Source organism: Glycine soja, chromosome 2 (assembly GCF_004193775.1).
Source record: "Glycine soja cultivar W05 chromosome 2, ASM419377v2, whole genome shotgun sequence".
Lineage (NCBI taxonomy): Eukaryota > Viridiplantae > Streptophyta > Magnoliopsida > Fabales > Fabaceae > Glycine > Glycine soja.
Window position 1 is genome coordinate 38,185,170 of NC_041003.1, and position 15,474 is coordinate 38,200,643.

Here is a 15,474-nt window from a genome sequence, read left to right on the forward strand (position 1 = left end):
AATAGGAATTTACTTAATCTTTCATACCAAGCCCTAGGTGCTTGTTTTAGGCCATAAAGTGCCTTCTTTAATCTATAGACATGGTCTAGTTTTTGTGAATCTTCAAACCCAGGAGGTTGTTCCACATATACCTCCTCCTGAATTAGACCATTTAAGAAAGCACTTTTGACATCCATTTGATATAGTTTAAAATTCATAATAGATGTATATGCTAATAACATCCTAATGGCTTCTAATCTAGCTACAGGTGCAAAAGTTTCTTCATAGTCTATACCTTCTTCTTGGTTATATCCTTTTGCTACAAGTCTAGCTTTATTCCTAATTACTATACCATTTTCATCCAATTTATTTCTAAATACCCATTTAGTTCCTATGATTGGATAATCTGAAGGTTTTTCTACTAATTCCCATACATTATTTCTTTCAAATTGATTTAATTCTTCGTGCATAGCTACTATCCAATGGTCATCTATAATAGCTTCTTTAAAGTTTTAGGTTCTATTAATGAAACAAATGCCATATTATTGCATAAATCTTTAAGAGAGTGTCTAGTTGTTACCCCTTTTGAGATATCACCGGTGATGTTATCAAGAGGATGATTTCTTGAAGTTTTCCATTCTTTAGGAAGATTATCATTTTCTTGTGTTGTGTCATCTTGATCATCCTTTTCTTCATCATCTCTCTTTCTTTTCATTTTGAGTATCTTCCAAAGTATCTGCAATATCATCAACAAACTCCTTTCTCGGGGCGGTAATGTTAACTTCATCAAAAGTAACATGTATTGATTCCTCAATCGTCATAGTTCTTTTGTTGTATATTCTAAATGCTTTACTATGTAAGGAATACCCAAGGAAGATACCCTCATCTGCCTTGGCATCAAACTTTCCTAGACTTTCTTTACCATTGTTTAGAACAAAACATTTATATCCAAACACATGTAAATGTGCAATATTTGGTTTTCTTTTGTTAAAAAGTTCATATGGGGTTTTCTTAAGAATAGGTCTAATTAAGGCTCTGTTCATAATATAACATGCGGTGTTAACTGCTTCTGCCCAAAAGTATTTTGGAAGAAGTGTGTCATTTAAAAGAGTTCTAGCAATTTCTTCTAGGGCTCTATTTTTCCTTTCTACTACTCCATTTTGTTGGGGTGTCCTTGGTGCAGAAAAGTTGTGTTCTATGCCATACTCATCACAAAACATTTCAAAATCATTATTTTCAAATTCACCTCCATGATCACTTCTGATGGAGATGATTTTGAGATTCTTTTTGTTTTGAATGACTTTGGCAAGCCTTCTAAATGCATGAAATGCATCATTCTTATGAGTAAGAAATAAAGTCCAAGTATATCTAGAATAATCATCAACAATTACTAATGCATAGTAACTTCCACCGAAACTCATTACCCTAGATGGTCCAAACAAATCCATGTGTAATAATTGCAATAGTTGAGTGGTAGAAACAATATTTTTAGATTTAAAGGATACCTTTTTTGTTTACCTTTTTGGCATGCATCACATAACTTATCTTTTTCAAATTTTAATCTAGGCAATCCAATAACTAGATCTTTTAAAATTAACCTATTTAGATGATCCATGTTAATATGAGCAATTCTCTTATGCCATAACCATGGATCACAATCTTTACTTAAAAAGCATCTATCATTTATAGATTTTTGTTTTAGATCAATCATGTAGACATTATTTTCTCTAAAACCTATATGTTCAATATCTTTGTCATGCTCATGCTTAATAACACATTTTTCAGAATCAAAAGATACTTTATATCCTTTATCACATAATTGACTAACACTTAATAAACTATGCTTCAAACCTTCTACAAGCAACACATTTTCAATAGGAGTAGAAGAACTCTTACCTATTTTACCGACTCCAATAATTTTGCCCTTGTTGTTGTCGTCGTATGTAACATGTCCACTTTTCTTGGGAGAAATAGTTGTGAATTTGGATACATCACCAGTCATGTACTTGGAACATCCACTGTCTATGTACCATTTCTTCCTTATAGAATCTTCTTTGTTATTTTCATCATATTTTGTCATGAGACACAAGTTGACTTGGTCTTCATCATGATCTTTGAGTAACCTGTTCCTGAAAATACTTTTTAAAGACAAAGAATCTAAAGAGGCCATTCTATAAGAAACCTGCTCTGATACCACTTGTTGGATCGAGTGGCCTCAGCATAATTAAGAAGGGTGGTTGAATTAATTATTCCTAAACCTTTGCCAATTAAAAAAATTACTCTTTTAAGGCTTTTACTTTTGTTGTTAAGAGAATATGGAGTAGAAGAGAAACTTAACAGAAAGTAAAAGCGGAAATTAAATGCACAACGGAAAGTAAAAGAGTAGGGAAGAAGGAAACAAACACACAAGAGTTTTTATACTAGTTCGGCAACAACCCGTGCCTACATCCAGTCCCCAAGCAACCTGCGGTCCTTGAGATTTATTTCAACCTTGTAAAAATCCTTTTACAAGCAAAGATCCACAAGGGATGTACCCTCCCTTGTTCTCTTTGAACCTAGTGGATGTACCCTCCACTAGAACTGATCCACAAGAGATGTACCCTCTCTTGTTCTCAGCCAAATCCAAGTAGATGTACCCTCTACTTGTACCACAAAGGATGTACCCTCCAATGTGTTAAGAAAAAGATCTCAGGCTGTTAAACCTTTGATACTTTGTGAATGGGGATACAAAAGAATTCTCAAGCGGTTAGTCCTTTGAACACTTTTGTATTAGGGAATGGGAAGAATCAAAAGAATTCTCAGACTGTGTCGTTTTGAATTCTTTGACAAGGGAGAAGGGAGACACAAAAGAATTCAGGCGGTTAGTCCTTTGTTCTTTTGGAAAAGGGAGAAGAGAGACACAAAAGAATTTAGGCGGTTAGTCCTTGGCGAATTCTTTTTGGCAAAGGGAGAAGAGAATGAAAAGATGAATAGTACAAGTTTTCAAGGTTTGGAAAACCAGAAAACTTCAGAAAGTTCTTGGTACAAAGAAGAAGAAGAAGTTCAAAGAGATTCAAGGCTTGTAAAGGATTGATTGGAAAAGTAAAAGTATTGAATGAATTAATTGAATTTGCAAAACAAAGCCTTGCTTTTATAGACTCTTCGTGTCTAGTCAAGAAGACCATTTAGAAGAGTTATAACTTTTAGAAAAACTTAAAACCAATTTGAAAAAGTCAAAAACCTTTTGAAGAGTTACATCTTTTGATTTATCAGAAACAGTCACTGGTAATCGATTACCAAATTAGTGTAATCGATTACACAAGGCTTTTAAGTGAAAGGATGTGACTCTTCACATTTGAATTTGAATTTCAACGTTCAAGGGCATTGGTAATCGATTACCAAAACATTGTAATCGATTACAACTTTTTGAAAATAATTGGAACGTTGTAAATTAAGTTTGAAAACTTTTTCAAACTCATTTTGCTACTGGTAATCGATTACAACAATATGGTAATCGATTACCAGAGAGCAAAAACTCTTTGGTAAAGGTTTTGGTCAAAAACTCGTGCTATTCAAAGTTTTGAAAAAAACTTTTTAATACTTATCTTGATTGAGTCTTTTCTTCATTCTTGAATCTTGAGTCTTGAATCTTGATCTTGATTCTTGAGATCTTGAACCTTGAATCTTGATTCTTGATTCTAGGCTTTCTTCTTGAGTCTTGAATTCTTCTTGATTCTTGAACTCTTGACTTGTTCTTGATTCACTTGAGATGTTCTTTGATTCACTTGAGTTGTTCTTTGATCTTTGAGATTTTTGTCTTGTTGTCATCATTGTTATCATCAAAACACCTTTGAATCACTTCACCATGAATTTGCGTATCTTACGAGTTAGATACGCAACTACATTTTTAGCATGTTAACTAAATTCATAATTATGCAATTACCTGTACAAAATGATTTCCATACACATGACCAATGCATATTACACAATGAACAAAAGAAGCTGGCGACGACTGACTTCTAAGAGGAAAAAATGTCATGCTTTGTTGTCGTGAAAGATAAACAACGATCACGTTGTATCGTGAAGCAATGACGTATCCCATATCCGTAATATTCATCCACTTGTCCATCGTAACCTACATGTAACAGACAACAAATAGTGGTTAGTTAAAATGTTATTTTAACAAAAAATTACATAATAATAAAATTACGCACCTTAGATAACTCGTCAACAAGTAGAGAACGCTTTAATTCTTCAAATCTCTCTGTCACCAACCAGGTTCATATACTATTCGAACCAGCTACTCAATTCTTTATGCAGATGGTTCCTCACCAATGTCCACGATTCTTCACTCATACCCAATAACACAGCTATTGCACGATAACCCAATTATCATCTGCTTTGACATCAATAATGTTTTCAATAGAATCCTAGATGCAAGGATGAAATTGATTCAACATTGGAATATTTTGTCTCTGTATTGGGTCCTAAGATGACGATGCACTATGTTTCACTGAGGAATTATTATTTTGCACAGAGTGTAACGCATCAACATACTCCCAATAAGACGGATCGCGTTTTGTTGACTTTTGATTTTTGGCAAGCGGATTTTTTGGAGCACCTTTAGTCTTCACTTTCCATGGAGGAGGACACATGGAGTTCATATCAGGGTAAACAATATCTCGTAGCTTTGACTTCAAATGTATTTTACCACAAACATCGAGCTGCTCAAAGCGTTTCGATATGGTTTCCATCTCCTCAGTTATGGTCACCTGTGTCTCACTTAACCCTTGATCTGAAAAACTAAGTCTCCTCCAAAAAATGAGAATTGTCTCCAGTGGGTACTCCTCATGACACATCCACATCGTGAAGGATTTTTGTCCGTATAAGCTACACGCTCAAACTCAACAACAATTTCATTTAAAGCATACCTTGATACCATGCCAAGTAGTTTTTTGTACAAGGTTACTTTAAACACATGTCCAACCACATGCGTGCTTGTCTCAAAAGATGCTTTAATCTGGGTGTGTTGAAGTGTCATCGTATTATTCATTGCCTCCCAAACACTGCATATGTCACCCCCAGAGTTTTGTAGGAGTCTCTTTAGTGACCAATGAGCACTCTTAACCCTATAGATGAAATATACAAAAACATGTAAACAATCACATCATTGTCATTTAAATATTCACTTCAACAAATGAAAACAAACAAAAATCAATATGCATACCTATTAGTGATTGTGTTTCCTAGATGCATCACTTTGTTTGTCCATCCTTTCACAAATCTTTCTTTGTGTGGAATGACCCATGTTTGACACACATAGTCCACAAACATAGGCCACGAAGAGCAAGCCATTTCAAAGTTTTTAAGGTACTCATCAAGAGAACTCTCATTGGGACAATCAACCAAACTCCCCCAAGCCTCCATCACATAATCCCATGCATTCTTTTGAGCAACTAGGGTTTTGCACTTTGCCTTGACATTCTTGTCAATGTGGAACCGACACAGCAAGTTCGTAGCATCTGCGAATACAATTTTCACTGCATTCATCAAAGACAAATCTCTGTCAGTCACAATAACCCCGGGGAGTGTATCAGCTCTCATGAAAAGACCCTGAAACCGCTCTAGAGCCCAAACAACATTATTAAGAAGTTCTCCTTCCAAGTAAACAAAACCAGCGGAGAATGTCATTCCTGTTGGTGTAACACCAACAATATCAAGCAACGACAGTTTGTACCTATTTGTTTTGTAGGTACTGTCGATCAAGAAAACCAAATTACAAGAATTGGTTAACTTTACTGCATCTGGATGACTCCAAAACAAGTCATGTACAACACTATCATCCTTCACCCTAAGCCAGTGAATATACTGATCTCGATCAAGCAACATCATCAATTGTTGCATTTCGGTGCTACTCCCTCTTATGGAAGAACGGCAAGCATGTCTTGCATTGTAAATTTGTTTGATTGTTGTATAATTGTTATCATCGTGCTCCTTCAACGTCAACAAGATATTTCTTGGTTTCACCATGGATATCGACAACAACATTCTTCTCATCCTTTGTCAGTCGACCTGCATATGGATGCCCATCCAATGACTTTGTCATTTCGTGATTGTGAATCCCACAAATTAACTTCACCATCCAGTCGTTTCATCCCGAAACTAGCTTCGCATGTAACTTAAACGGGAATTCACATTTTCTACTGCCACTTCATGCTCTTACCAAATTATGTTTCTTAGGCCTATATTGCCCACTCCTTTCACAAGCTATCAACAGAAATGAGACTCTTCCTCGATCACCGGTATTGGTGTCGAACCTCATTATAACGGCAACAAATCCGATGTCATGAGCCAATGATCGAGCCCATTGTAAAACTTCCTCATGGCTACCAAACAACTACACCACAATTCAAATCAGGTTTGCCATGAGTAAACATCTATGTAATATAATTACTTTACCAACAACAACAAATTGCACAAATACCTCAGAAGTATTAAAGGCATCAGAGCAATCAACTTTAACACCAACATCTTCCTCATTTTCGACATTCATTTCAACTTCTTCAGACATGATACTATCATACATCTACTGGCCTTCATCCATCTTAATAAACCATTTAACAAATTCAAATACAATTCACTCAAATATAGTTGTTTACACAATAAATATTTTTCAGGACTTTTTCATTAAAATATCATATAAATCTAATAAATACATCCTTCAATAAAAAACATTAAACACATAATCATTCTCATATAAATTTATTTAATTATTAATCATTAGTATATTCATTTTTAAGCAATGTAATATTACAAAAATTACTAAAAACATAAATTAACTAAATAATTAATAATTAATTTAACAATTGAAAACAAAAAAAAAACAATTGTATGGTAATACAGATAATCTGTATGACCCATACGGATCGCCAATCCGTAATTTTTTCGCGTACCTCTTCTTCTCTGGCAATGAAAACCAACCAAAATTTACCGTATACTCCTCACCAACACACGTACACCACCAGAGAACAAATAGGCTTCCAAACAGCCCTTAATGGAAGCAACATACACTGACTTACAGAAATTTTACAAAAAAAGCAGAAATAAAAAAATTCTACTGCTATTTATAACCGAAAATACCATATTTTCAGCATTTAGGAAATTCGTTAGGTGTCCGGTGCCCCAAGCAATTCTCTTTCTTAAGGGACACCAGCCCTAATCTTTAAAAAAAAAAAAAAAACATACAACTCGACCAGTGTCTTTTCATAGCAGGTCTGAAGGCCGGATTAAGGAGGAGGGTTGTGTTATGCCCTTTGCAGATAACATAAAACTTGATGTTATACTTATCATGGTTTTCTTAATACTAGCGCTGCTCAGTATTTAAACTTGATGTTCTAGCATCTTCAACTATGCAGTGGAATAGATTTCCTCCCCCTATCCCCCGAGCTCTATGCTTGACTAAGGTGTAAACAATTTGTCTCAAAAGTTACTCCCTGGAGGCAAAGATCTACAACCATAGAAGATGCCCAACGAAAAGCATAAGCTTCAACTACCCTCGGCTCGAGCTCTGACTCCATAAATTTTATTGTGGTGGTTATTACTTCCCCTTGAGAATCACAAACTATCAAACTCATGCTCCTGCCTATGTTATTCTTTATCTCGACATGTATCTTATATAACCCTTTCTGTGGAGCTTTCCACAATACTGGAATCTGAGCTTGCTCTTGAGGGATACTGTCACCTTGGAACAAGTTTCTCGAGTTTGGAAACATCTTTTGAAGGGTCTACTCGCAACAAGGAGTTCTGGAATTGAAAACAAGTTTATTCCTACTGTGCCACAACTACAAAAAGAAGTTTTCGCACTCACAAAAAGTGGCACAACTACAACCCTCTCACAGTAATCATAACAGAGAAACGTCGCTAGTAATCTTTGTAATCAGAGTTCAAGGCTGAAATGTCCTCGCTATCTTTTCTGATATACATGTCCTCTGCTCCTGATTTATTTTTCACTAAGCTTTACTTTTCCACTTAAACAAATTAATTAGATGGTTGAAACTCACCTGATTTGATCTTTTCAAGTGACTCATAAAAATGTATTATGAATTGAATAATCCTTAATACATTTGTATTATAAACTACTCAATATGTAACTATGAAAGTGATGAGATGCAATGCTTGGAGGTCCATGGGTCACGTGGCGGTGGTGGGTAGTTTGGGTGGCAGCACAATGGAAGGTTTGGTGCAATGTGGAAGTGGCGTTGGTTGTTGCAGTGTTGGTGGTGGTTGCGTGCGGAGGTCATGAAGGCTTGGGGGAGAAACAGTTAGGGTTTGCTTGAGAGAGGAAGAGTAAGAAGGGAATATTAGAAATTTTGGAGATGCACCAAGAAAACAAAAAAAAAAAAAAAAAAAAAAAAAAAAAAAAAAAAAAAAGAGGAGTGCATCAATTAATTACCCGTCAACAACATCTTCAATATCTTTAATATGACTAGGCCGCTATTGCCACTCCGACTTTCATTAGAGGGCATTGCTATGGCTCTCCTTAACACCTCTTGACCCGCTGACTAACTTAGTTTCCGTTTCTCACTCTACAAACATTTTCATGCTAGTATTTTCTATTCTCATCGCAATTTGAATTTGAACTCAGGAAAACATAATGCCTGCAAAATTTATCGAGGATACATAAAATGAATTAGACGGTCTAGGGAAATTATATTGAATTTGTGTAACACAAGTTCGAAAGCATAAAGAAAAATGTATGACCAAAGGATGGTCCACCATTGCTGACAATCATGAAACTCTCAAAGGTGATCAAACTCTCAAGGTCACCTCAGGTACAGAAAAACAAAAATGTAACTGCCTCAGACGTTTTCCCTCAATTTGAAATATTTGGAAAATGTCAAATTCCTTTTCATGAGTCATTAGAAGACTAACACATCTACTGCTTATAGCATGTCTAGGAGGACGTTTAGGGACCGTGTGAGAGACCAAAACCGTGTTAAACCACTCAAATGATAAAACAGGCTACAATAAAATACTTTTAAAAGACGTGGATCGACATCTACGTGACTAAAGCAATTATACACTTATTCTCAATCTGTTGGGAGGTTCAAATTTCTGCAAGTTCATTTCATTAACATAACAGGACTTGATTCCCTGTCAAAATCTGTTAGCCAAGTCAAAATCAAGATATAGTATGTACAAGGATTACAGATTTTTCCAAGTTGAAGCTTCTAGACAAAAAAGCAAAAATCCCTGCTTGCAGTATATAATATAGGCTTGCCCATAACTTGGTGCTTGGATAGCAAAACTAAAGCTTGACAACAAGGCCAATAGGACAATGATCACTACCGGTAACATCAGGAAGAATGTATGAATCGTGAACTTTGTCAGCAATGGATTCTGAGACAAGGAAATAGTCAAGACGCCACCCTGTTTTTAAATTTTGAAACAAATCAACGAGAGAACAAAGAAGGAAGTTTACATGAAAGGCAATCAAAACTGAGAAAAAGGAACTTAAGTATTTTATTAGACTAATTGAAGAAATACGCACCATTACCTGTGTCATGTATGTACTTCCTCAAAAGTAATTCTCATAACAAGCAAATTTTAATTAGATAATCATAGACATGAAAAAAATGGTAAAGACCCCCACAGGGGTGACTTATGGCATGTGAGGGATGGAAGAACACAGTTATAATGCATAAATCTATCCACAGAACAGAAATTGACTAATGGAAACTCATGCATTTTCTTTTGTGTAGAATTGTGAAATCCTATTGAGTGCATTTGTCTCTGGAATACCCGACTCCCATCTAGAAGGAGCAAACAAATTGAGGAACATATGCAAAGGGTAAGGACTAAGGAGCAATGGAGAACTAGCAATACCATGTGAGCAAAATATGCATGTGCTTGTGCTCATATAAAAGCGTAACACAATCATGTAAAAGATAAGTGAAGCAGTTGAATTGAAATCTTATTAATATCTATACATAATACCACTAGATTCTACACACACAGTAAATTATATAATAAATCAATTTTAAGAGTGTGCTAGAAATACCTCTGTTAAACTTGCGTCCACCATGACGGTAACCCCAATATGTATATCCAATAACACCAGGATGCTGCCTTCTAAAGGTATCTACAAATCCCCTAGATAAGAAGTTCTTTGCAAATGATTTCCTCTCTTCATCTGTAAACCCAGCACTTCTCTTGTTACCCTATGGATATAAGTAACAATCAATACAGATTTTATGCACTTGGCATTCACATTTCAAACATACTGAATGGCATACTAGATGTCTTGCTCTCACTAGTCAGAACGATGAGACTTGGAGTATCAGTTATCACAGCAGGCCACTTAATTTAAGACAAAATCAGTCCACCTTTTCATCAGGGAAAATATCAAGCAAATTATAAAAATGATTGAACAGAAAATGCTAACAGCTTAAGCTTGTAACCTAACAATCACAAGGATATCCCATCAGGTGACTCGGTATACATCTGTAAATATTTACATGTAAAACTCTTCAAAGTAAATATTAAAAAATGTAATACTGAAATTTGATTTCGAATTTTATAGCAAGCCATAATGAGAAGATCGAATTATATTTGAAATGAAATTTGACGATGCATACTAGCTTCTTGATTACTTCTTCTAAATCCAGTAATTTCTACCAGAAATAAGTGTCTGGTTTTATTGCTATTATTTACTAAGGCTTAAATCTGATACGGTTATCAGGGATAATAGTAAATCGGAATCACTTACAGCAGGGTTGTATATATCTATCTCTTCATGAGCACAATTTAGATCACCAGTCAAAATTACAGGTTTTGACTTCTCCAGCTCCTGTATCCAGCATAAAAAGAATCATTAATCCTAATAATACATAACAAAATTATTTTAATAAAATGGTAATAATCCTTCTGAGAGAAGCATTTTTACCTGAAAAGAATAGTAAGCAATGACCAAGGAAAAAAAGATGGAAAAAGGGTATACAACATTGGACATCATCCTGCTCTTCTTCAAATTTTTTGTAAAAATAAAGTGATGCTTTCCAAACATTATTAATATTTTGGGCTCATACTTATAGAATCACAATACTAGGATTTTCAGATATAGAACTACTACGTAGAAGAATTTGTTACTCTAAGATCACACAGATCATAGCTGAAGCTGAAACAAGAATCATGCTCCAAATGCCCAACATTATTAGATAATTTGGTAAGTAATTTAATGTAACAACAATAACATTACAAATTTTTCCAGCAGATGCCAACATGAGAAAAAATTATGTCTATGTTGACAAAGGAAAAGACGAATCATAAGATGGATGGTGTATTCTGACAAGACAAGAAAGTATAAGTGTTAAAGGAGCCATTATACATACAACACCACATTAAGCCTTATCCTACTAGGTGAGGGAAAGAAGCTACACATACTTTCAAATAATTGCTGAGAGATGGATCCCATTCAGTCACCCTGTAAGACTAGATTCAAATACAGAAAGATTAGTTGGATGAGGATACATTTTCAGAATGAAATGGGCATAATATAATGAAAGAAAAGTACTTTAATACAATTACCAATCTTTTCAAGCCATCTCCAGAATTAGGGACGTATCCACATATCAAATAAAATGTATCAAACTCAGCAGTTACAAGTCTACCCTCACTATCATGATCTGGTATACCTAGACCATATCTAACTGAAAGTGGCTTGATCTGCCAGAATTGAACAATATTAGAAAAAGTTATTAATATGAACACCATTCTTGCAATTTATAAAATGAGGATGCAAATGTCCAGGCTATCAAACAGAATGAAAATCATGTCAATCAGTATGAAAAAAAATGTAATTAGTATTTAGCTTGGTTGAAAAAGAATATTACTAAAGTAGGCAGCAAGGGCTTCACCTCAATTATATACAGAATCATTTTTTTCCATTATCATTAATCTCATTGCTAAAAATTTAACTAAAAAATGTGTACAACACATCATCACATAAACATTATGCAGCCTTAAGCATTAAGTTTCCACAAAAATGGCATGAGTATATTGTACAAGGAATAATCACTACTATAAACAGCTTTTTCTTCTAAAAGTAGAAAACATAATTTAATATTATGTGTTAAAACTTAAAAGTTTCCATTAAATATGAAGAGGCAGGATGAACACAGTCAACATACCCTTGAGATAATTGCTGTTCCAGAATAACCAAGCTTAGAAACACTACATGTCCAAAAGCTGTTAGCATAACCATCTATTAGACGCTGTTTGATTTCCTCAATATCCTTCTCCTGTAGGCAAACCAGAACATGAGCACCATGGATTTTCATACAAACAAGAAACATCTTCATCATGGTTGATAGATAATAAAAGGCAGCAACTATGGCTGTTAGGAATAGCTTCTCATGATTCACATCTTTCACAATTTTCAGATATACATTCTTTGCTATTCTCTATAAATACCAATATTTAGCATAATCCTTCAACAAGCATCAAAATATACATAACTTTACTACAATGTAACACAAAGAAGCACTTATAAACTAGCTCAAATAGTCAAACACAAGAAAAAAAGAACCAACTTTGCAATTATTCTCTATACATGTCTAACAAAACTGAAACCGAGGACTCTTGGAAAATATAACTCTGAAGCATAAAAAGACTGCCAATATTCTACCTGCAGTTTAGTCTCTTGCAAACACAATACATCAAAGTCTTCCCTTTGGGCAAGTTGAAGTGCTGAGAATCCTTCTAATTTTAGCAATGCTCTCAATCCATTGACATTCCATGACAAAAGCTTGACAAATTTCGTATCCTGAGCAAGCGATGGGGGTCTCATAGTTCTAGGATTATATGCAATCCAACCTTTTTGAGGCTTCTTGTGGGCAAGAACTGTCCATGGTTCAGTTTGAATAGTAGCTGTACTGATTTCCTCTGACTGTACAACAATGCTAGCAAAATCTGAAGATACTTTTTTCTTTGCCCTGGAAGGCTTAAAATCTGGGGGGGAAAAAACCATATAATATTGATGATTGATCCTTAGCTAAATGAGCGACATTTGAACCAAAATTGAGTCAATTGACAATTCAGAAAAAGAAAGGCGTTAAAAAGTAAAATTTGAGTAATGTTTTTTAGATGAAGAAAGTTAACGACTCTATGTATTATGCAGAAGTACCTGAATCCTCATCTGATTTCAATGAAACTTTCTTCTTGGTTGTCACTTTGATAGTTTTTCTCTCAGATTCTGATTGGTTTAACCTTCTCTTACCCTGGTTAAGTTCAGATATCTCTGGAGTTTCATTGACATTTTCAATATGGTCTTCATCCAATACTGTTTTAGCCTTCACTTCTACAGATGCATTTTCAGAAGAAATTAAAAGCCCTTGTTTTTCTTGTAAATGAGAATCTTGTTCTGCAAATGAACATACTTTCTAACCATTAGAAATTTAGAATTACACAGCTTGAGCTTGTTTCTAAAGAGCAACACAAAGGATAAGAAGTAAAGAAAGGAAGAAACTGTTTGGAGACAATAATTGATGTCGAAAAAAAAAAAAAAACTCTTCATTTCCATCCTTCCCCCAGAAGCAGTAAGAGAATGTATACCGCACATGTTATTGTCCATGAAACTCTTCAAGGCAGACAAAAGATCATCTTTACGACCTTTGGCAGGGACTTTAAATCTCCTGAGAATTCAAACCATTCCCAAGATATATAACATCAACAATATTGCATATTACTAAAACTAAAACAATAGGTAGCTACTTGGTAAGAAAAATACACATCTCCTTACTTCAAGGTTTTCCGGAGTTCATGAACAGTCATTGTGTCTACTATTGTTGGGTCATTTCTTAACCTCTGAATCTCAATCGAATAGCTATTAACATCATTCTCCTACATTATTAATGTATAGTGAAAAAGCGAAAAAAAGGGGGGGGAACAGGATTACAATACGCAAAGGTAGATAACAAAGACAATGTTACTGAAACATCAATTAGACCTCAACAACAAGCTTCTTGGAACCAGGGCTTGCTTCCAACCCTTTAAGCTTCACATTCTTCGTGTCCTCAACAAATGGTGACAAGGGTTTTGATGAATTTGAAAAGGGTCTTTTAGACCCCATTGCTTTCACAGTTGGACAAACCAATGTCTTAGCATTCAAATGCTTCAGAAACACTGCAAAGCTACAACATTCTTAGTCAGTTCAGGTACCCCAGATGGATTTAGATTCGATTAACATGCTCCAACAAGTATGGTGCAACATTTTAAATTTATTCAAAAAATCAATTAACACAAGGAAAATTAAAAATGTAACCTTTCAAGAAAAAGTACACAACATAATATGCATTTTTTTTATTTACGTGGATTTTAAAGTGGAGAATGGATAAAAGACACGGCGAAAGAGAAACCTGGTGAGATTGACAGAAGTGGTAGACACGAATTGCAGGAGGTGTTTCATGGGAGGTAAAACACCGAACAGAGAACGAAAGGACTGAGAAATGAGAAAGGGCACAGAACTAAAATAGAGGAATCAAACTTCAATCAGAAATGTTATGAAAAGTGTCTAATATGCTATTTTGAACAAGTTTTTACGGTTAACTAAAATTTATTTATTAAAAATCATATTTTTTTTATATATCTCTTTTTATTTAATGATTTTCTACTATTTTATAATTTTTAATAAATTCTAATCAATGCTAAACTGTATTAGAGAGTGTATTGTTAACACTTTTTACCTCTAATTCATGTGTTTTCATTAATTTTGGCTTTATATTATTTAATACCTAATCTTAGTCTCTCAATTTTTAGATAATAATATTTTTTTTTCTATTTTGTTAAATATGTAAGTTTTATCTCTTATTTTACAATAAAAATATTTGGAATTCAAAGAATTAATATAGTGGTATAAGACCTAGTTGCATTTATATGTGTGTAAGAACATTAGTGAATGACTGGTTTTCAATTCTCATTATATTTTAAATTTCATTGATGGCCAGTAGAATTAGTATCCAACCTAATAGATAAGGGAACATTATGGTCTCAAACTTAAGACAAAAAAATTGGTTTTTCTATTTTAAAATTTTCATAATTTTGTTTCAATCTTTAATTTTCATGATAATTATTTATTTTATTTCTTACATTTTAATTAAATCATTTCTTAGTGGTAGCTTAAATGAATACAATGTTATATCTAAGTATCTAGGATTCAATTGGATAAAAAAAAACTTAAAGCAAAATTTAGGATTGAGCCAAAATTATAGGTTTGACTAAATATCATTATTTTAAAATAAAAGAACTAAAATTATAGATTGAATAAAATAAGAAGATCAAAATTATATTTAAACTTAAATATAATAATTTTTTATAGACCACAAATATTCTCTATTAGAGATAATTTTGTTTGATCTGAATAAGATCATCATAAAAAAAAAATCTTCATCTAAATATTTAATATAGTTGTATACTCAACATTCAAACTCAAGAATTCTGATTAACGCTTAAATATAATAA

At 33.9% G+C, this 15,474-nt stretch overlaps 1 protein-coding gene across 4 annotated transcripts; it reads right to left on the minus strand.

The window, feature by feature from the left end:
- Positions 1-9,055: 9,055 nt before the first annotated feature.
- Positions 9,056-14,518, minus strand: LOC114393380 (DNA-(apurinic or apyrimidinic site) lyase, chloroplastic). Of its 4 annotated transcripts, none has more exons than XM_028354704.1 (12): positions 14,373-14,518; positions 13,964-14,139; positions 13,757-13,857; positions 13,570-13,649; positions 13,142-13,378; positions 12,644-12,966; positions 12,147-12,257; positions 11,545-11,682; positions 11,401-11,448; positions 10,727-10,807; positions 10,019-10,178; positions 9,056-9,387 (listed from the first exon to the last, which is right to left on the minus strand). In XM_028354704.1, exons 2-12 carry the CDS (start codon positions 14,084-14,086, stop codon positions 9,266-9,268), a joined length of 1,524 nt encoding a protein of 507 aa, XP_028210505.1. In that variant the 5' UTR covers positions 14,087-14,139; positions 14,373-14,518; the 3' UTR covers positions 9,056-9,265. The 4 variants fall into 4 exon arrangements, 3 of the variants coding, with proteins under 3 accessions (XP_028210505.1, XP_028210495.1, XP_028210513.1); XM_028354694.1 differs by having other exon boundaries at positions 13,964-14,147; positions 14,373-14,517; XR_003662556.1 differs by having other exon boundaries at positions 9,251-9,387; positions 10,019-10,150; positions 13,964-14,147.
- Positions 14,519-15,474: the final 956 nt, after the last annotated feature.